Source organism: Cuculus canorus, chromosome Z (genome assembly GCF_017976375.1).
Source record: "Cuculus canorus isolate bCucCan1 chromosome Z, bCucCan1.pri, whole genome shotgun sequence".
Taxonomy (NCBI): Eukaryota; Metazoa; Chordata; class Aves; order Cuculiformes; family Cuculidae; genus Cuculus; species Cuculus canorus.
The window spans coordinates 63554704-63578312 of NC_071441.1; the positions used below are offsets into that span (position 1 = coordinate 63554704).

General features: G+C 38.9%; 1 protein-coding gene across 3 annotated transcripts in view; it reads left to right on the forward strand.

Annotated features, from left to right (window-relative positions):
- The window catches only part of SNCAIP (synuclein alpha interacting protein), an 85518-nt gene extending 69611 nt beyond the window's left edge, over positions 1–15907 (forward strand). For 2 of the 3 annotated variants that reach the window (XM_054054689.1, XM_054054690.1), the window contains exons 8-12: positions 1516–1685; positions 6167–6259; positions 8678–9740; positions 11489–11559; positions 15397–15907. In XM_054054689.1, coding sequence (XP_053910664.1) covers positions 1516–1685; positions 6167–6259; positions 8678–9740; positions 11489–11559; positions 15397–15481 — 1482 coding nt within the window. In that variant the 3' untranslated portion in view covers positions 15482–15907. The remainder of the gene's footprint in view (positions 1–1515; positions 1686–6166; positions 6260–8677; positions 9741–11488; positions 11560–15396) is intronic. The other variant, XM_054054691.1, reaches the window with a different exon arrangement.
- The last annotated feature ends 7702 nt before the right edge of the window (positions 15908–23609 follow it).

A 23609-nucleotide genomic window follows, 5' to 3' on the forward strand; every position in this document is an offset into this window, starting at 1 on the left:
TTGAGAAGTAAAAAAAAAGAAAAACAAGTGACAGTTGAGCTGAATGAACAGACTTGAAAAGAATGTAGCCAAATAGATTTGGAGGACATGACCACCTCTGCATGTTCTCATTGATGGAATATGTCTTTGTCTTAAAGATGTCAGAAATGGACCCTGGACAAACGTTATGACAGTGAAATAAACAAATCATCACATATGTGCTGTATCTCGTGGTTTTATTACTGTATTCTACAAAATTGCTATGATCAGTTGGAAAAAAATGGATAGAAGAAATGTTTATGATTTATTAGTGGGGAGCAGTGCTTAGGGTTGCTAACTCAACAGTGCCTTATAAAGATATTCAGTGCATTTGAGGAAGGAATGAAAGTAGATGGCTTGGAACAAAGTGGTGATGTCTGCAGGCTGTTTTCATGGATAAAACTAAACCAAAAAGACAATAGCCCTATTCTATCCATGACAAATGACCAATAATAAATGACTTAGAATTCTCATTTATTTTATTACACATAAATATATAACTCAGCAAGTGTTTTATGTTCATCTGAAGCCATGAGAAATAAATTATGAAAACTCTAATGTCTACAAAAACATGCTAAGTTAGTAATGTTACTTCATTAACACCTCACAGTCTTGAGTGCATTTGATGTTTTGTTGTGCTATGAAACAAAATAAGCCCTCTGCCTAGTAAGCTTATAGTCTAATTTAAAACAATGTACAGTGAATGATTTGGTAACAAGAGAGAAGTGATAAAGGAAGCAGGGAGGTTATAAGTAGCGGTACAAAAGATGGAGAGTCACAGGCTGTCAGTGATTCCCCAACCCTCTAATTCACTGCCTCCATGAGTAGGTGACATTCCTATCACATTCCAAACTGTAAGATTGCTTTCAGCAGAGTCATAACTCTCACTTCTTGCTTTTCTTTGATGTTTTTAAGCTGAAAGAGGGTAGATTTAGATATTAGGAAGAAGTTTTTTACTCTGAGGGTGGTGATTTGTTTTACTTTGAGGTGGAAGAGTTTGTCCAGAGAAGTTGCTTTTGCATTGTGCAAAGTTAGCACAATATTCAGTAACAGATAGACAGATGCATCTGAAAAAGTTCATTATTGTTGCTCAGGAGAGAATCAATAGGTGCTTAAATGTAAGTCCTCTGTTTTCATTTGGTAGTCCCACTCACTGTATGAACGCTGGAAGTCATGATATGCTGTTCAAACAACTAAAGAGAAAACAAACACAGTAGAACTGCAAATGAAGAAGTATAGTCTTTTTACAGTTCTCGTGAACCACAGCCTGCTCTTCTATGTTATCTTTGTATCTGAGTGCTAGATCTTAGTGGTGTTTTGATTTCGGACTGCATACAAACTTGTCAGTGGCTGATTTTCAAACTTTGTTACCTTAGACCAACATTTTCAAGCATATTATTCATGAGTGCTTTGCATCCAATTATCTTGTGGTTGACCACAAGTCACAGTAGAGAAATACACTAAGAGGTGTCAATGTTTCTTTTTGTGTTTTTACAGACATTGGTTGAATATGGAGCAAATGTCACCATGCAAAACCATGTGGGAGAGAAACCGTCACAAAGTGCTGAGCGACATGGGCACACCATGTGTTCCCGCTACTTAGTGGTTGTGGAAACATGTATGTCATTGGCCTCTCAGGTTGTCAAGCTAACTAAGCAGCTGAAGGAGTAAGTGTTTCATTCTTAGCAGAGGAATCATTCTTTAAAAAATAACCTACTTTTTCTTCAGTTTATTAGCAGTGTCTGTTTTCTGCTTAATTTCCAAGACATGTTTCTACCTTATTTTTCCACTTTTTTGTGCTTTCAAGCCTCTGCCCCTTCTCATTTAGCAGCTCAGTTTTTCAGCGGTTCTCTTTGCAGCAGTTTGCTGTGGACATAAATGAAGGGAGAGGGAATGGAAAAGGGTAGGTATCAAGTGGTCAAGTCCACTTTCTGTTTGTATACCTTGGGATTGCATCTTTTCTGTTCATAGTTTCTGCTTGCGTAACATACATTTATATACTGGGCTCTTCCCAGTTACAGTCCTGAGTGTAAGCTAGAAGTAATGATGGAAGAAGACTCTTACCCTGTTTTGCAGCCCCGTCCTGTGTGAAAATCCAAGGATAGTTTGAACTACATGGCTGGGGCAGTTTCTCAAGGGCACTATCCTCTAGCATAACAGGAGAATTCATTTGAGACAGCACCTGTGAAGATCCTGAAAGCATAATATGGCAACAGATGGAAGTCCAGTTTACAGACTAAGTCACTTCAAACTGCTGTTAAACAGGAATAGCTCACACCTGGTCAGCTGAGCTGGCTTTCCTGTATTTTCTTCATTTAATTTTACTGGTGTTAATGTACAATATTCTAGAGACAAGAGTAGTGATTGTATCATTATGGATTGCTTTAATGGTCGATATCAACACAGAAGGGCCTTATGTGCTTCCCAGGCTCCCAGCTGGTGTAGACAAAAGCTGATCATTCAGTCATCTTTTATTCTGGGTGCTGTCTTAGGCAGGGATAAGAGCCTCTCTCTGATAATGCTGTATGTCCCCAGCCACAGGAAGACAAGAATGGTTGATGAGTCCTAAAAGAAAAGAAGAAATTACCACCTGTCATTATCATTTTATAGCAGTTCAAATCATCAAGGCAACGTTGAGCAGTTCTAGAGAGAAGTTATCCCAATCCATCACACTCTTTGGAGCCATTCCTATAAAGAAGGCACAGAACCAAAGCAATGAAGTCATGTTTTACTAGAGTTTTCACATCTTTCAGTTCTTCAATCCAAAGCAGCTCAGATGGCAGATACAGAGGAGAACAGCAAAATCGTTTCAGCTGGATCTTTTCTCCATTTAGAGGGAAAGCCTTTGTATTTGAAGGAAGAAAATCAGTGGTAACTACAGATGTTCCATTGAATCTTCACAAGGGGATTAACTGAGACTTTTTCCCAAAATAGGAATCAAGCAATTCTTTCCACAGGAAAATAGGAAAGTGGCCCGCAAAAACTGTTATTATCTTCAAAATAAAAGCTTTGATTTGCATCTCTTGCTAATTATAAAAGTTTGGTCAATCTAGTAGTGCTTTCTGAAATAAACAAAATAGTTAGGACAGTCACAAAAGTTCCCCACGGATTCTGTACAAAATGTTGGCTTTCATTTTACTTCCTAAGGTCTCCATGGGTCTTAGAATCTTAGTTATTTCATCACTGATTTCATCTGTCTAAAAAACCCTTAGTTGCCAGTGTAGAAAATTCCTGCCTGCACAAATATATGGTTTCTAGCACCAGTTACATTAGCAGTAATGACTTGCATTGATTGGTCTTTACTGGCTTGAAGAGACCAAGTCAGAAATAATGATATTAAATTAATGCTTCCCTTGACTTCTTTTACAATGCTGCTTGATGACAGATGGCTCTGCCTGCATTCCCAAAGGGTTGTATTGTCCCATGTTTATGGACCTGGATGTGCAAAGCAATTAAAGAATGAGACATTCGTTGATCCTTTTGATCAAGCGAAATTCTCTGGTGAGGCAAAGATAAAAGGAAACCATGAGTCAAAAAATGAGCATAAGAAAGTGATTTAATATCTTCTGGTGCCACTACTTTTCTGTGTTTTGTAAATAAATCCATGATGTACCTGAAACTTCATAGGAATAGATGGAAAAATATCAAATAACCAATTATTTTAGTAGTATGGCTAGTGATGTGGAAGTTGCTGGTTTGTTTGTTAGTTTATTTTTGTGATAGTAAGTGTTTTATAGGCATATAGGAAGAAACCTGGTATAAACTGTACAATGTTCATCTCTTTTTTACTTAGTTGAGCTGGTTTTCTGCTTTATATAATGGTCAGTCTTTTAAAGGCAACATAGTATGAATGACACTTCAGTAGAGTCCGGTAGCTCATCCTGTTCTTTGTTCATTTACTGAGCTCCCTAATTTAATTAGGAAGTAGCCGAAGTCCATAATTATCTAAGTAGGCAGAGAAAGGTCCCCACATGTTACTTACTGGGAATGTGGTCTGAGATAAGACCCTCAGAATTTGGGCATTAAATATCATAAAGTAGGAACTCTTACTCCTGGCACGACAGTGATTTTGTGTCCTAAATCACTCAGATTTTTAGACCTAGCAATACTGCCATTCCAAGAAGTTGTGATCCCTTGTTTTTCTTTGTTATCTTAGACATATATGTGTATGTAATATATCTTTAGGGATGGCGCTGGCAAGATGTGTGGGTTTCTGTGAGGTGTTTACTCTCTAGTTAAACTGTGAAAATGGAGGAAATGTTAATTCTTTTAGCACAATGAAGTGTTTAAGTGGAATGAGAATGTTAGCAGAAGAGGTGTCAGAGATTTCCATTAAAGCTAGAAATAGAAGGAAGCATAAAAGGCAAATAAAACAGATAAATTGCATCACAGTCTAATCTCAAATTAAAATTTCCCTGGCTCTTAAAACAGACTATCTGGGGAGTTGCAGTATAAGCCAATGTTGACAGATGGTAGGAGTAATTTTAAAATAGTCTGAGGAAGTGTGTAGGCATGAGGAAGGAACACAAAAAATTAAAGGAAAAAGTATGCACAGAGAGCATGGTCATATTATAAAATGTAGTGGTGAGGCAGTATGTCAAGGTCCCACCTTTATTTCTGTAGCACTTTTCAGATCCACTTGTTACATTACAAATAAAATGGTTGCTTTCTGCCAGGCCTGCCAGTACAAACCGTAGTCTAAAAAGTCATCTGGATTCTTTCTGGCTTTGACATCAGCAGTTATAAAGTCTGCATTTAGAACTCAGCTAATTCTTTTGCTGATGGGTTGGGAGCTAGGAAAGAGTCCAGCTCACTGGTGGAGAACTGTATTAGTTCTGCAGATCCAACAAGAATAGAAGTACTAAAAATGTATTACTCCTACAGCAACAGAAAAAGAGCCTGAGTGAAGCAGATAAAAAGTCATTTTCACATGGTTATTTGATCAGGACAAGGGAATAAAACCAAATGTTCCAGGTGAAAGATAGTGAATGTACAGTAACAAAATGCTTTAATTCTCTTGTTTTCTAGTAGTTTCCCAATAGTTCTGTCTGTGTAGAGTTTAGAGGCTCCAGACCTTACAAGTCACCACACAAAATTGAATGTTATCTGTGGTGGTCAGAAAGCTAAAGGGGTGTTTTGATTTTAGAATGGAAGGTCCAAATTGGATGGGAGCAGAAAGAGGGAGAATTTTTTGTGGCATATTTATCTATTCCTTCATTTTCGTAGAACTGCTGGAGGGTTTGCAGGTTGTCTTGTTTAACTGAGCCCTTCCTGTAGAAATAAGTATGTGGCAAGGCAGCAGAGGCTGTGATTACAGTTCTGTAGTAAATGGAATTTCAAGTATGAATGTCACCTTCATATTACCTCAATTTATATATACATATCTATTATTACAATTTTTTAAACATCAGTCTCTAAAGTTATTTAGAAAACTGTAGATAACACCACCACACTGAAAGCAATAGACTCTGGTAGGTACAGCGTTAGGTACAGCATTAGGTACTGAGTATAAGGTGGATGCAGAGCACAGATAGGACCTTTGGTGAAGCTGGGCAGCAAGCAGATGTTTTTTCTCCTACTCCTCTGGATACACAGAGGTCCTGGTTAGCTCCATCCTCCAGCTGAAGAATATAAGATCAGTCCTTCCCATTGTCAAAGGCTCCTCTCTAAGTTGTCTGAGCTATCACTTATCTGAGTAAAAGCCAACCATTGAATGCAGGAAGTGACTTCTTAATCTGTAGCTTTCCCCTTCCTTTACAAGTAAGATCCAAGTGACTCTAAGTTTGCTTTGCCAGATCTTTGTTTCTGGACTGGATTTTCTGTGAGTCACTTGGTTCCAATAAACTGCTCTGCTTATTATCCCACACTTGTCCTTATATGAAGTATACTAAATAATCCCTTACGTGACAGCATCTACCAGCTGATCTTGTACAGTCATCATAAAATGTCCACAGGGATTCAGAGACAAGTACAAACTCCCTGTTTATGCTAATATTTATAATTTCTCTTCTTATTTACTGTATAAAGTATAGATTAAGAGGACTTCATTTTTTAATACAAAGTTGAATGGGTAGCATCAGTTATGCTGTAGCTTACTAGTGCTGACAGTTTTACAATTCAAGGTAAACAGTCTTACATTTTCTTGCAGGCAGACAGTAGAACGTGTGACATTACAGAACCAACTGCAGCAGCTTTTAGAAGCCCAGCGGTCAGAGGGCAAGTCACTGCCCACGTCCCCAAGGTAAGATGACTGGAATTGTGCTGCAGCCTAGATTTGCAACTTCATGTTACATCTGATATCAGGACAAGATGTGATGCCTCTAAATAGTAGAGGTTCTATAAAGTGGTGTTCTGTAAAGTAGTTCTATAAAGTCGGTTTTATGCCACGGGCTTAAAGCGGACCTTCTAGAGTTCGACAGTGTGTAATGTTATATAAATGTTGGAGATACTGAGTATGAAATAAGAGTCCCAGTTTCCCAACAGAATTAAAATCAGATTTACAGTGGAATAGAGTGTATTTCTTGTTAGATGAATAGCAGAGGATCCTAGGAAAGTTGTAAAGTTTGACCTTGTGGAGGGACACTACACATTAGTGCCAGCGGTAATTCATAAAAGCCAGTTACCAACAAAACCTGCTTTCAGATTAATAACACTTCTTACGCTCATTAAATTTTCTGCCTGCAGTAGCTTGTATAAAAAGTCAAAACTCCAGAAATTTTATATATTGTTTATACATCCTGTCAGAAGTCCCAGAAATAGACACAAACAGAATAATGTTAAAGAAGGGGGAAGTAAAGGCAAAGAACTAGATCTGGATGGAGTTTACTGACATCTCTCAGCCGTCTGTCCTAGACTTCCAGTCTGAGACTTGGAAGTGAAGCAAGCACACACCTTAACTCTGGTAGCAATCTGAAGAAGACTTTGGAAGGAATTAAGTAACAGAAAGGAAGACATATACAGCGATTCTCCATGTTCCAAGAGTTGTTAGGAGCTGCATATATGTTGAAGTATAAAGCCAGCATAAAAGCTTCTGCAGGCATTGATAAGTGACTGCTTTTTTTCCATTCTCACAAAATCTCAGGCACTTTTCTGGCCAAATACTCCATATCGCTGAATTTCCTGTGTCAGTGTTTCAAATAGTTACAGAAACAAATGAGACTTTGGGATTGGAGATGTATTTCAGGAAAGGAACTTCAGCTAGGAAAGGGATGGAAACTCCAGCTGAAGTAGAAAAACACTGTGCAAAGAGTGGTTTTGTTATTTTTTTAGAATCATGGTCTTTGTCTTCCCTGTCTGCCAGCTCAGCAGGGGCAATGGGAGCAAACACCCTCTTCCAGGTCACTTGGTTTCTGTGATCTTTTCCTGATTGGTCTTCCCAAGTGGTATCGCAACTGAGTAGTGGTGAGCACCAGGACTGTTTAAGTTTTCATATCAGATAAGGTCATGTGAGAGGAAATTGCTCATCATTCATTGTTCCTGTATGAGCGTAGGTAGGTTTCAACATCTTTTTAGCTGAGTGAGCAAGTCTGCAGATGATACTTTATTATTTAAAATTTTATTTCATAGTTGGCTACTACTTTTCCATCCAGCTAGAACCTAGTTGTGAATATTATCATCATCCAAGGATCGAGTAGCAGATCTAAGAGAATCTATCATATTAATATGAACGTCTCTTGTAGATGCATGCATATTCTTCTGTGTCGGTTTGCAACGGGAAAAATGTGCAAAATGAATTGAAGATGAGGTGACTAGTGTAGGCCTGTGAATTTTGTACACTGTGAGAACTATGGACTTACACGAATAGAAGTTGTCTGCAAAAAAAAAAAGAGATTTATGAATTCAGTGCCTCACACTAACCTTAATTTTGTCACCTCATTCTTGCTTAGAGGAAAAGTGGTTTTAAATAAGCATGTGGAGTATTCTGAGCTCTGTCATATGTCCTGAGGAGAGAAATAGTCTCTGTAATTTATATTCTTTGCAAGTCAGAGTTACTTGAGGTTGCTGTTTCCTCACAATATAATATTTGGAGCTCTAAATTTAATTTATTATTCTAATAGTATTGAAATAAATTCATGTAACTTCCCTCATGCTTTTCACTATTTCATATCTGAAAAGGTTGTGAGAGCAAACGGACCTGAGTTTTTATGAGGTCTTATACAGCTATTATTAATAGCAGGTGAAGTTTAGATTTATGAAATCATTGCTGTGGGGAGAGCTGGTGCTTTTGCAGTATTTAGAATAAGCTACTTCTACATTAAGATGTGACATGGATAGTAGATATTTGGCCTTGTGGGCTTTTTTTCACCTTTTAAAACATTTCAACTCTCACAAATCAGAAACAGTTTTCCTAAAGTTTTCCTCAAAAAAGTCATCTTTGGCATTGAAATAGCCATTCTAAGTTTTGATTTTAAGGAGTTATCTTAGTAAGAGAAAGTGAAGAGACGCAAATCCTAATTAGGAGTGGAAGCAGGGTTAGATCTTTCTTTGTGTAATCTTCTCTGTGCCATCGTAGTAATGAATTCCATGTGAGTAACGATGAAAAGGATAAGTAACAATAAGTTGAGACAGACACGTACACCGGAAATGGCAGATTCACATTTTGTATGTGCATTAATTTGGCTGTGGTATTTCCTCCTTTTTTCTTTTTTTTTTTTTTAAGCTCACCATCTCCTCCTGCTTCTGGCAAACCCCAGTGGAAACCATCTGAAGCAGATGAATTGTCTCCACCAAAAAGTAAATTGAACACCCAAGATGGGATTCAGATTCTTGGCAGCTTGGGAACTTCTAGTCGTACTCGAGCCAAGATAAAAGATGAGGACTCAGATAAAATCTTGCGCCAGTTGTTGGGGAAGGAAATCTCTGAAAATGTCTGTATGCAAGAAAAGCTGACTTTGGAATTTCAGGATGCTCATGCATCCTCCAAGAATGTGAAGAAGATTTTGCCAGAGAAAAGGGAGTTGAAGTTAGCCCGACTGAGGCAACTGATGCAGAGGTCTCTCAGTGAGTCTGATACAGACTCAGCTAATTCTGAGGACCACAAGAATACCCCCTTGAAAAGAACTGACAAACCAAGGCCTCAGCCCATAGTGGAGAATGTTGAGAGCACAGAGAGTTTGCATCTGATGATTAAGAAACATACTTCCACAGCAGGACGCCGCTTCCCCTTTGGTATCAGGGCCTCTAAGTCTGTGGATGGCCACAGTCCTTCCCCTACTTCAGAGAGCAGCGATCCAGATAATGAAGCCCCATATCAGTCTGGTACTGTACCTCAGAGCCAGTTCTGTGGAGACAGCTGTCCATCCAGCACAGACACTACCACTGCTCAAAAGGTTGCCACCAGCCCTAAGAGTGCTCTCAAGTCTCCATCTTCAAAGCGCAGAACCTCCCAAAATTTGAAACTCCGAGTAACTTTTGAGGAGCCAGTGGTGCATGTGGAGCTAGCAGAGTCAGATCTAAATGAGGAAAAGGATAAAGACCGGGGAAAAGGACTCATACGGACTCCACCCAGCTCTGGGGAGCCAACAGGGGATCAGCTGAAAAGGCCTTTTGGAACCTTTAGGTCCATAATGGAGACACTGAGTGGCAACCAAAATAACAACAACAACTGTCAAACAGCAAACCTTATCAAAACCTCATCGACGCTGCCGTTTACTTCATTAGGAAGGAAGACAGCAGACAGTAAGGGAAATCCAGCAGCTCTCATGAAAGGAAGAAACAAGCCAGTGAGTGCATTGAAAGGAGGGTCTTTTTTACTCTTATCTCTTTAAGCAATTAATATGTGTTTGACAGCTTCTTCTTCCTGCCTTTCTATAGCAAAAGGATGCACACAAATACTTTATTGTATTTGACCTGTAGAAAGCCCATCTGCAGTTTGAATTCTGGAAGTTTTTTCCAAGGAGTGGCAGGTACTGCTTGTTCACAGAGTCCTTACTCTTAGTGAACACACTTCACATCTGTGCTGAAAGCTCTCCACAGAGATGTGATTCACCTGGAAATTATATTTTATGTTGCTCTGAGTGACAGGCCGTACAATGAGAATATCACACTTTTATCCATGGGATTTCAGAGGGCTGAATAACTGAAGGACTAGCTCTGTTGTGTCCTATAGCCAAGACTGATGAGGCAAACAGGATAAAAATAAGCAGTTGAACATAAAGAGGAGAAATAGCAGAGACAATCCTTCCTGCCTCTAGAGAAGTTGCAGCCATCCCTTAGATGTTGAAGCAGTGCATACCCAGCTTTTTTACCCACCCTTTCCTGACAGCATACAGTTTTCCCATGACAGAGCATATGGTTGATCTGTAGCAAACTTACTGGATCCAGATCATCCCCTCTCTGCAGTAAACAGGGTGCCCTTTCTGGGATCCCCACAAAAAGAGAAATGTCTCCGGTTAGGAGGCTGTCTCTCATTCAAAATAAAGAAGGAAATATTTTGAACAAATGTGTCTTCCAAGGGAAAGGAAGAGGTATTAAATGAAAGAGGTAGAGGCAGGAAATACTGTGAGTGCAGTGTGTTGTGCAGCTGAGAGAAGTGCAAGCAGCTGGAGATACAATAAAGAGTTGAGTGATAGGGAATGGTAGATGATTTAATCCTCTGTGAAAGACAGGGTGGGAGAGAAGAGGTGGATGGAAAGACATGAAGCAAAAGAATAATTTCATGATTTAAAAAAAAAAACATAAAGCAGGCCAAGAAGAGGAGGAGGAATAGTGAATTATATACTGTAATAAGTATGACAATGTAATGGGAGAAGAATACAGGAAAATCTTAGGCATAGAGGATGTAAGATGAGTATGAAAAAGAAACAGTGGAAAAAGAGAACTGGGAAACTGTGAGCAGTCCGTATTACTGGGTACTGCTAAAAATGTAGTGCTACAGCAGATTGTGAACTGAAAAATTCAAAAGAGACCTAATAAGGTAAACTGAAGTGGGACTGCATTTATTAAAGTGTACTCAGTATCACAGTATGAACTACTGGTTTGAGCCTTTAAAGACATGCACCATCTAGCCAATGAGCTGATCTAACATAGAAATATTTTCATAACACGAGGGTAAATTTTTACAAAGGAGTGATTTAGATTTTATAGTGACAGAGGATAAGGCAGTCTTGAGAGCTGTTCTGATAGATTGCAAGGTCATGAGCAGTTTTTGTAGTTCTTTAAGAAATTTGAAGAGTCAGATGAGGTAATTGATGCTTGCACTGTAGAATGCATGCTGTCTGTGAAAAGGTCACGTGTGCATGCATTGTTGCCAACATCAAAAGTGTGGGAAGAATACATTTTCATACCAACCCAGAGGACTACAGCACGATTCTCACAGAGGTAATGTGTTCAGGCTCATTTACTAACTCAAAAAGAAATCTATTAACATCTTATTGTGGCTATTTGACTGCATGTTTTGACAGAATTCCGTGTTATGCATGTGGTAAGCTCAGTGCATGTTTTTAACTTACATGATGTTGTACTTTTGTAGGGTCCTTACTTCAGCTACACCAGTCTTTCCTCTAGCACGTTGAATGAAGAACAGCTGTGTAACTATTCTTGGTATGTGCTTATGCATGGTGATGTTCTGCATCTCTGTTGCTTTGTGTTTGCTAGTGTTATCCATAAATGAAATACTGGGATTGATTGATGTGTAAGAAGGGAAATAAATGAACAGATGAAGATCTAAATTCCTAGAAAAGCAGAAAGTTATGCTGGATTTCTGCTGATGTCACTTTGAACTGGCTACAAGATTTCATTTCCAAGGGAATATAGAAAGTATTCATACTGGTAAATCCTCCAGGGAGTATAGCACACTTTAGCTGAGTATTCAGTTTCGGTTGAGTGAAAGTCAAGTACCAGATGAGAATGGAAGTAAATTTTCTTTCATAAGAAGAGCAGAAAGAACACAGTAAGTGTCTAAATGGAGACTACAGAGAACATGAGGCAGAATGGTGTACTTTAGGTCTAGTGTTCCCTTGTTTTCATGCATTTTTCTTTCTCACTCTCAGAGTTTGAAGTATAATGTGTTCTCTTAAAAGTCTGATAACTTTGTGTTCAAATGCCTTAATTTAAAAATATTCTTATCAGTATTATTCAGGCAGATAGAGACCAGTCCCTCAAGGTCCATAAAGCCATGTTGCAAAAAACAACATTTGAGAAAATGGGTGTTTATTTTATGAGCAAGTACTTTGTGAAAACAACCTGTCATGTTTATTCAGGTCTTTAACATTCACAAATTCATGTGACGGTATTTTTGTCTGTTGAACTGAGATGTAAATTCTTTCATGAGGCTTGGAAGTGATTACCATTAGCAACAAAATTGTACACTTGACAATACTTCTGAGAAAACTATAAATTAGTCATTCTGTAGTTCAGGAGTCTAAATTACTTTCACGTTATTCTTTTCCAACTGTCTAACGAATTTTTATTTATTCACTTGTTTTCTAATGCCAGGACCTTCCCATATTTAAAAACTCAGTTTCCGTAATGGAAATGGGAGTCTTATTCTGAATTCATTGGCACAGTGTATGTGAAACCAGAAACAGAACAGTATGGTTTCCAAGAGGTTTAATTCTCTCCTGAAAACAAAGAGGGAAATTCCAGTGGGGAAAATTGACTGCACAGCAATGGTTTGAGGGAGCATCGGTGGCAGCCTCCAGTCAAAACACCCAGCTGCCTTTCCAGACCATGGAGTAATACAAAACCATTACTCTCACCATTATGTTAGAGACATCTCCCATACGTAGCCAGCTGTTGTAATTTGGTATTGCTTTGTGTGAGTTCTCTGACATGAGAAATGGCATCTCCGCAGAATCAGTGTGAGATAGGGCATGTTTGGCTGCCACTGTAGAGCTGCAGTCACCTGCTGGTAGGGTGAAGGTTGGGCCTGAACTCCTTTTTATGCCTCCAGGCACTGTGTCCTGAAGCTGAACCTATGGTGATGGGCATGTGGAAAACAAAAGAGTAGAAAACAAGGAGCAGAGTCCACTAGGGGAACAGCTTGAGGAGGCTGTTATTGTACTCACAAATTAGGACAGCAGTGGGCAACTTGTGTACCAGAGCCCGTGGCATGAAATTTCCAAAAATCCTGTAACATATATTGTGCTTTTCAGAAATCAGAATGCAGATCTGAAGGCTTTCAGAGCTTCCAAGCCAGCTTTTGTGATGCTTTTTAGCATGTGTTGTGATTTTTGAATGGCAAAACGTGTGCTTGTCATTAGTCTGCTGCATGCTGCCCGGTAGTCTGTGAAATTTAAATGATAGAAGAACATCATCATCATCACGTGCACTACAAGCCCCTGGACAGGCTGAATTTTCCCCAAATGGTCTGCGGAGACTCTGTAATTCCCATTTCAGAGCTATTTTGAAAAAGGACCTTTCTGAAAAACAGGACAGTCTCCAGTGTTTTAAACCTTTGTAGACTGTTATATTCAGGAGGAGTATAATTCTGGACACAGTCTCAAACTCTAGATTCTTCTAAAAGTGGATTTTAGCATTTTCTGAAACCTGAACTCATTATACAATATCTGTCTTTGGGCAGATGATACTCCTGTCTACTAGTTTCCAGCTTGTTTTTCTTCAGCTTCAGTTTATTTCATTTGTTACCTTTTTTCATTCACAATACCCAAGTATATCAAGGCTTTCTAGTTTACCTTTTAAAGTTGGTCACACTTTAATTGAGGATTGTATTAAGTTTTATAGTGTCCTTTTGAAATTTGATGCACTCTATTTTTTTTAAGGATCTAGAGTAAATTTTGCATATGCAGAATGGATTGGGATAAATTTTCCTCTTCTGGAAGTATTAGATGGTTTTCTGCGTATTACAGCTCCAAGCAAATGCTTGTAGTTTTTTCCATCTTACATGTATGCCAATGAGTAGTTGTTTCCCACACTTTAAATCGTCTGAAATCTGCTGTGCATTAAACTAAGCACTAACTCACCATATCAATATAAAATCATATATTAGCTGCATCTATCAACAGCAAAAACTACTTCACATGTCAGGGGCAATCAGCAGAATATACCATCAGATCTCTGTGAGATGGTAAACTGGGCATGCTTCTAAAATCATAAGTGGATCTAACAGGATTCCCACTGCTGAATAAATTACGACTTCAAATATAGAACTCTGCAGCTCTATAGTAAACTCCATAAAGCTCTAGAAAAAGAGTTTATGGAGTATCTTATCTGTATGTCTAATAAAATAATTATGATTGTAACTAGTGCACTATAAAATCAATATGAAAGTAATTTAGGCGTTGTCCCAGACAATTTATACTTGTTCAGTGTGAGGTATTATAATCATGCAGCAGTATCTGTTGCATGAGAGATGTTTATTCTTTCTGTGGTGACACAGGCACCAGAACACATTAGAAACACGTTTAGTAATTAGTAATATTGGTAATTAATTTTCTTTAGGCCAGCAGGCACAGTTGTAAAAGGCATGTGTGTGCGGCATTGTCATCCAGGGACATCTGCATTAGCTAAAACGTGTCCTCTTCAAGATCACAGTGCAACCGTTTGAGTTGCAAAATGGGGAGCCTCTACATGGAGGACTCACCCACAGGGTCTTTCAGCGCTGCAAGTGTAAGCTAACGCGGAAGTCAATTGATGCCAATTACCCTTGCCTTAGGAAGCATCCTTTAAGAAAGCTCCACTGCTAACGTTTAGCATACTGTTCATAACAGCAGTGATTGTTAGGTGCCAGAAAGTAGTTATGGCAAAAAGTTAACTGATCCTCATTCACCTCCTCAAACTCAGCCCTACAAATCCTGTCTCCCCTATCTCAATTCTGTGTCTTTTGCCCTTACTTTGGGTACAGTAATTTTGATTAGTTAAGGAGATTTTAAAATAAAATGATCCCTTTTGCCCTCTTACTAGTATTGACAACTGTGATCCTCGAGAAGGCCAGCTTCTGTTAAATCTCAAAGTAACCACAAGGTTGCCTAAGCTTCCTAAGCATTAGTCTCTCGGGATTATTTGGTTATTTGTGGTGATTGTAGACTGGAATAAAGTTATTCTGGTTTACAAGTATCAGGCTTGCAAATACATGAGTTTAAGGCATGCTTTTTATACATATACGCTTGCCCTTTGCTGTGGATTTCCAACCCCCTGCTGGTATCAGTCCTTTGCAGGAACAAACCAGGTATTCCTGACTGTATTGTGGGAATTCTAATAACAAATTCTAATTCTAATAACTAAAAATGAGCCTTTTAACCTCTGTGGAAGTTCCTATAGGCTGGGTGCTTAATCAAAAATCCTTCATCTGGAAAGTTAATTGAAGAAAGGGGGAATTCAGAACAAGGAAATATGAAGGGAAGTTAAGAAACAAACCCAAAGCAAATCCTTCTATATTCCTAATGTTACCATGAGTAATTTTCTTCTTTTATTCTCTAGGCATGATGACATCAATAGGAAAAGCCAGAAATCCGACAGTGAAAAGAATACTGAAGAGCCAGAATTGCAGGAATTCTTCCTCTAAACCACATATGATGATTTCTCACTTTGTTTGAAATACCTGAAGTATATCCTTTTGAAACACTAATATGAGACATACCACTCACCAGCAAAACAGCAGCTGTTAGGATGCCTTAATTTGTAGCAGATAGACCATATACAAAACTTTTTTATCATATATGTGTATATGTAACTCGTTTGTAAGCTGTGCTGTGTAAAGGCATGGGTGAGCAAAAATAACAATTTGGAAATTGTTATGACACAGGCAACCTCCAAAATGTTTGTTGGGCCACAGAACACATTTTGTACTTTGTGTCTTGCATGGATATATTGTCATATATCTTTATTTCCCTTTGTTGATGGCATATAGTGTCAAAATTTCAGCCAGGACTCTGCCTGCTCAGCTCCTCAGTGAGACCAAGGCAAAAGCATTGATTTTTTTTTTTTTTTTAGTATGTTTTGTCTGTTGTTATTTCTATTTTTTGTAAAAAGGAAATAAAGATGGTGATATTGGGACACGCTGAGCGTAGGTACCTCTCCTGCTTCACTGTTTCATCTTTTGAGCTTTAAGTTTTTTGTGGGTCTCTTTGGTACTCAGTTGATAGTGAGACAATGCCCAGTAACAGGGTTTCCATTCAGTTAATCAAGTCAAGAATTGCTTTAATGTTTAGTGGTTCCTTTCAGCTTTAAAATGAGTAGAGGTAAAAAGAAAGCATAAATGCAATTTTAAATTATCATTTATTGTTGCTTGCAAAACACTGGCAACGTGCTCAGCTCTGTTCAAAGTACCGAGTAATCTGCTAAGACTTAGTCCATGTTCTTTCAAAGCTGTCATGATCCATTTTTAAAATGTACTTCAGACCTTTCAGGGAAAATGCAATCTGTTGAAGAATTCCCTTTGTTTCCAGTAAACTAAGAGCACATTCTGCAGATGTGTCATACAACACAACATCCAAAAGCAACCTCCTAGGCAATCTTTACTTGACTCATTTATTTAAATCAAATCTGCATGTATATGTTTGCTTTATTTTGATTATATTGATCTCTTTCCATTTGAAGACTGCTGCAGTTTGATGACAAAAACTGAAGTGCATGAGGATCTGTTTTACTGACTGCTCTAGTAGAACACAGAAAAGTCATAGGAAGCTTGCCAAAGAAACTTTTTATCATAAAGACAGTCATGTAACCATAGAATAGTTTGGGTTGCAAATGATGTATAAAAATCATCTAATTCCAACCACCTTGCAGTGGGCAGGGGCATAAAGAATTATGAGGTTAAGCAAACTGAATTCCTGCGATTACTGAACCAGTAAGTAAATAATGTGGGCACTCAAGAGGATCTTGATTACGTGCAACGGAGTTGCTTTCTGTGCAGTTTCTCTTGCCTGCTTTTTGCTGTGTTCTTTTTGACCATTTGGTTTCTTTTTTGGTCAGTGAGAAAAGAGAGGGACTACCTGAATGTGATTCATCCTACCTGCCAGAGATATCTCATTTACAGGAGTACCACTCTCTTCCTACACACTACAGGGAAAGCTTAGGTAGTAGAGCTCTTGGAAGAGTTACTTGGTATTTTGATGCCTTTAATTAAATGAGATAAATGTCTTTTCCTTAGGTCACTCTTCAGAATGATGTCATGTTTGACCACACAGCTTCCATGACTGAGTGCCCCGGGCAGTCTGCTTATAGGCTTTGCTTAAGCACATGTTTCTGGATAAATTGGAGCCAATTGAGAGATCAGCAAAAAAAATCCCTATTAGAAATAATAAAAGCATGCACTTAAAGAAATGAAATTCTGGTTTTCTCTCCACAGTTCTTATCTGTCACTTGGCAGCACTTTGAATTTTGAGCTAAAGTAATAAACCTAGCACTGTAGCTGACCTGAGCTGTGTTGTTTAAAGAAACAACCAAACCTCAAAAAATATCTGTCAGCCAGGAACAGCAGTACCTCTAACTGGGCCTCCTGTTGCCTGTGTGCATATGAAAAATCTGAATGCAAAGTGAGAAGAGACACATGTGCTGCAATTGCCAAAGTGCTGAAAGAGAGCATAAGAAGGAGAGATCCTGTGTCTGGTAGATGGACTTGAAACAAATTGGCAATTTGCAGTTTTGAGAGTGTGAAAGAGTGTTGACCATGGTCATGGAAATGGTAGAAGCAGCAGTCTTGCTGAGTGATCTTTACTGATTGGAGGTGTGTAAAATCTGACATAGCTATCTGTAGTGTGTAGCTGAAGCAGGGAATAAAACTGAACCTCTGTGAAAAGATTTGAAACAGACCAAGGTGTAAATATTGTCAAATCCTGGAAGAAAGAAATTGCCTCTTCCAGAGACTGAGGATTAAGTGTCAACTGGTCGCTGCAGGATAACGGTTTCTACAGAGTGTATTCTTGTACAGCACATGGTGAATCAAATTATCCAAGCAAATATGAATGGCACATAAGTATGGCAAATAGAGATTACTAAATGAGATGGGTTTGTAGTGCCAGAAGATGTTCAGGGTCTGTGCTTAAAAGATATCTGCGTGGTAATTGATATTGTGTTGAAGACTCCCAACCCCAATAAATGGAAAATTGAGTACATATGGGGAGGGTTGGGTGTTACAAAGAAAAGGTACACACACGGTTTGTATGGCAATTCACAGTTCCTGAGCACATTAGGGCAGAAAACAGTTTCAGGGCTTGCAAGCGCAAAACAGAGGCCAACTTGATCTAAGCATGAAAAGCAGTGTCTGGAGGGTTTTATCACTGGAGAAGGTGAACTCATGTTGTATAAACTGCTGATTTGACTGTTCCTAATTTGTAGTTTCTTTCCCACTGAGAGCCCCAAAGCCTACACATGGTACAATCTGATGTCATGCCTATTAGAGAAACGCTGATCCTCTGATCTTTAGCTGGCTGAAGCATGTCCTCTGCGTATTTGTATCCTTAGTAGCTATAGAATCCAGGTGCCATAACTCCTTCTGTTTGGTTTATAATCCTCTAGGCAGATCCTTTCTGGCATCAGTCTAAGTTAGGTTTCTGTCAGCAAAGCGTAAGCATTTCCCAGAGGCAGAAGAGCTGATAAGGGATTTTCCAGCAAACACCTTCAGAAAAGTCAGGCAAAGCTTTTAACAAGAGTACAAACCCCTCTTGATTACAACTCTTGGCAGAAAACGTCCTCCCCTTTCCACTCAGAAGTTTCTGATGAAAAGCAGGTAGTGAGGTCATTTGCTAGTGAACCAATGGATGTTCTAGTAAATCTATATCTCTTGACACCATGGACAGAAAGAATGACTTTTTGTGTTCTGTCACCCTCAAAGGTGAAAGAAAAAAGCCTCTCTGTGTTTGTCCTGTAATTCGGTTCCAAAGGTGATCAATAGGTTGTTGAAGTGCCATAATAATTTCCCAGTTTCATGTAACCTCTAGCTCTCTTGTGAAGAATGAAAATAATTTACTTGGAGCCTTGCTTTTTCATGGCTGGCTAATTCATTTGTTTGTTTCAGGTATTTGAGATGGGCAGCACATGGATACAAACAATATCAAGACTGCAAGTATGGTATTTTATTTCATCAGCAGGATGTGGGCTGTGCTTTGTCCTGCATTATTTGAGCAGTATTTTTGTTAGATTTCACTTATTTGCCTTTCAGTCACCCTACTAGAGCACAAATACATTAGTTTACTAGGTTACTAATGAAAAAAATAACCACGGCCAGTATAGTTGATGTGTAAGGGAGGTGAAGGGGTGAAGTTAGACAAAGAGTTTAGATTTAGTATTCATTTCAGTGTAACTGTCAGTCAGAAACCTTTTTGTAACATCAAGCTGACATGAGATCAATGGCATAACAAAATATGATTGAGAGTGTAACAGTAAAAAAAATACACTAACATCCATTTATTTATAACAAAATGGTAACTGTCTTAGAAATATGTTCTGTGACAGCTGATGTGTTGCAAGTTTCATCACCTCCCATTAAAGCAATGTCAGAATATGGGCATGCAACACAGCCAAAAGTAAAGTAAAAATGCCAGCAAATCATACACTAAGTACAAATTAAGAATTAGTGAATGGATCTCATGGTGAGACAGCTTTTGTCTCTACATAGACTTAAGAACAGCCTTCTAGCACCCTTGCAAGATTTCTTAGTCTTTTACAAGCTTACTTGATGGAAATTTGACAGAAAGGTCTGTGAAAAACCTAGTCCCTGCATTTGTAGCATCGAACCACAAATCTTAATTGTCTTGTCATGGAATGGTTTCTTAATGACATAATAGGAAGAATTTCTCAAATTATATTGCATTTCCTCTTGTTAATTCAGAAATGTCTTTTTAACTGTACATCAGCTGAACCCAAATATGAGCTGTTACATAATTAGGTTTTTTATAACCTTGTTTCTCAATTTAGAAATGCATTTTAAGATTTCAAGTAAGTACACAATTGTGGATGAGACTTAAGGATAGCACATGCCCTGCAACCAAAATGTTGGTCAAATACAAACCTACGCGTAGTATAAAATACGTAAGTGAAAATGCCTAAGCACTGGATAACCTGTAGTTCATCCTCTACCTCTGCACAATATCACTGCCGTGTCACTTTCTTGTGTACAGCGCACATAATGCCCACTATTTGTACCCATCTTTCTTTGTTACATTGACCAGTCAATACGTAGCTTTGACCCAACTATCACAGCCTGCAGCCGGAAGAAATCCAAGTAAAGGGAAGAGCATCCGCCATCCATCCTCCTTGCACACATTTAATAATGCATCGCCAGTTTTCCCTGTAGCCCAGATTTTATTACATGGACTGCTTTTGTCTAACATGTAGGGGCAACTATAAATACTTCCTCAAGCCATCTGTTTCCTGAAGAAGACGCTACTCTTTGTCTTTGATGCCTGCACAGTCACTTCCTTTCCCACTCTTAACTACTAAGTGTTTTGCCAGTGTGCTTGCTGGCAAACAGTATATGAGAGGAAGGGAATTAATTGTACTGGCTATATTTGGAAACCTGATAAGAAATCCTGAAACTGTTAGAACACAGATCTAGCTTTCATAGATCTATCGTCAGTCAGCAATACTGCTCCAAGAAAAGACAAAATTGTGGGTCTGGAAGGGAAGAGGCCTGAAAGGTGTTTACCCCCCCCTTTCTCGTATACATGTGAACGTAAACTTACATGTAGATGGTGTACAGGAACGGAAAAACTGCAGAATAGGGACCGGCTCAGGGTGGGTTGCAATGCAAAAAGCTGCACCCCAGCTGTACACGTCTGTGCGTGCAGATAGGTATCTGTGGGCATGCAACAGAGTTAGAGAATCTTCACATTTTTCTCCTCATCTGTGGATATGGACAGCAAACCTAAAAATATGTTAAACAGTGAAACATGATAGTACGAAGCCAGAAGGAAACTGAAACAGAATTACTTACTAGAAAAACAAACAAACAAGCAAACAAACTAAACACAGACCAGTGACAGATAAGATTACTCTCTTCCAGTACGCAACTAAAAAGGAGGATGAGAATAACTGCCTCTCCTTGTTGCTCTGCCCATTGTCTCCTGTGGGTAGAACAAGTAGCAGTGAACATAGATCTGAAGCAAAATGGATGGAGGTTATGTGTTAGTAAATGATAACAATTGGAATCAATAGCTTGGGGAAAAACATGAGAGAGTTGTAAACGGAGGATTTTAAGAACAGGTGGAAGAAACAACTGTCAGCAATGCTGTGGTGCAGGCAATTGAACTTGGATGACCTCCTGAGATCTGTTTTAGGCTGCTCTCTTTAAGGGTCTGTAATTCAATTGTGTCAGAACCAGATTGAGAGAGAAAACTCTTGACGTCTTCACAAATCATGGCTTCTATAGCACTGTCAAGATAACCAACAGTTCAGCCAGAGGCCTATGGCATGGCATCTGTTAACTAAGAACATTGATCAAATAATATCTACATACAGGTTTGCTAAGCAATCAACTAGGTGACAAAGCTTTAGCCTTCCTTGAAAATGTCTGATCAAATTGTGGCAGCTAGTAAAATATGTTTCTGGTTCGTTAAGAAGCCAGATAAATTCCTTTTGTTCGGTGCAAGGCCAGTTTTCACTAAGCACCAGGTTTCTGAGCTACAAGAAAAGGTTCTTTAAGGATCTTCATATTTCACTGCATCCATGGCACAGGAGGAAGAGAAGAGGTCACTTTCTGACAGTGGGTGATCAGTACGGATTTAGTGAAAGGGAATAGTCTCCACGAGCAACTAAAGATGCTTATTTTGGTGAAGAGAAGCTGCCACTGCTCAAGTGAGATAGTAAGTGAGTGCAGAATGAGAGAGTGGTAATCTTGGGAGTGATCCTGGTACTGTACTTAGCCCTTAGTTCCCTTCCCTGTCACTCGGACATGGATTCTGTCTTTCCCTTGCTGGAATTACTCATTAAAAAAAAAAAAAAAAAGCATCTTAAAGATATCAACAAGACAGGTGTGACTTCACTCAGCAGTACAGGAATAAGTTACTTTGGTTCCCGTGATAAAGGGCTGCGTTCTTGCATGCAAAGGGTGCACTGGTGCTCTTGAAAACCAGGCTTGCCGCTGCTTCAGCCAGGTTCTGGGAGCAAAAGAGAACAGGAGAATTGTATCTTCAGCAGTATCTGCTCCCAAAATACTCCTGCCTTTCACTTAGCCATAGCCGCCGCTGTTTCCAGTGCCCTGACAACTGGGAAGTGGCAGCTGTGCTGGTACCCTACACAATTGCCTGCTTTACCAGTAAGGACAGCAAGACTTGGGCAGAAAATAAGAGCTGAACTGAGAGAGCATATGTGTAAAACAGGCTGCTGGTGAGCTTTTTCCTTTTTTTCAGAGGGAAATGCTTGTAAGATGATACTGGATAAATATATTACAGGTACTTTTATCTTTTCTGGGTGCCTTGTTCTGCAGAGCACTCACCTACTGTGCTACTTGTTGTTTACTCCTGGTGTCAGGGGCTGATTCGCTGATGTTGCTCGAGAAGATCTTGTTTGGCGATACGCAGTAGGATGCTGGTTACATCTATTTCACTCCAGGCCCATCATTTGACTGGACAGGACCAGATAAATAAATCAGCCAAGTTCTTTTGGATCATGACACTTGACAGTTCTCTTGGAAAAGAAAAAAACTTGATCTTAGAGTTAAGATTTACACCCAAAACAGTGACTGAGGCAGCTATGTTTGTATGAATTACTTTCTAAGACACTTGATAATGAGAATACCCTTTGGACCATCCCTTACAGATGGTGTTACAGTTCACAGTTGTTTGTTGACTTCATAAAAGCTTAACAGGAGAAAGAAATATCCTCAGAATCTATAGCCTGTATTTCTGTATCCCTGTTATTTTTTCCTGGGAATCCATTTGCAAGAAATAATTTTAATCGCATTGATTTTAAATATGCAAAGTACAAGCAGTACATTGTGCAAAGTGTTGACTGTTCTCACCTAAAAGTCACTTGGATGTCTCACTGCCTTGGAATTGTCTGCCTGATATGCTCCCAGGCATTCTCTCCTAAGCTGTGTTTCTGAAGCTATTTCACCTCTGTACTATCATGTAGTTAGAAAATAGTTGACTATATTCATGGACGTCTCTAATTCTACGATGGAAAATTGTTGTCCAGTGACATCCAGTTTCCAGTGACAGTACTGGAGATAATTTTTGTCAGTTTTCAGTAGAATTGTGCTGTGTCTTCACAAACCTGACAGTGCTGTAAGAGAAGGGGTTTTTTAAAGAGTACTTCAAAGCATTGAAAGACACTGTGTACAAACACTATTCACAAAGACGTTCCAGTGTAGGTACCCACGCTGACAGTTTTACTGTCTTCCTATGAACAAGTGAAGCAAATGCTGCAAGAGTCCACAATAAAAGAAACGGGGAAAATCCTTTTTATGCTGTAGCAATAAAAAAACCCAAGCATTCCCCTGTTCTGTTCTTTATTATAATTTTACAATAAACATAAAATATGCACGTATTTCATCAGGCAGTGTTAAATAGACAAAACATCCATCTGGGGATCAAATACTTGCATATGTTCCAATTATTTTGAGGTCTTATTTATAATCGTCCACTACTAGAACAGTAGTGGGCCTCTCTTTTTCTGAATTTCTAGTTTTCTTAGGTAAAGATATTTGCAACATGAAAAATAGTAGGCATATTTAGGGAGCTGTTATTCATCCC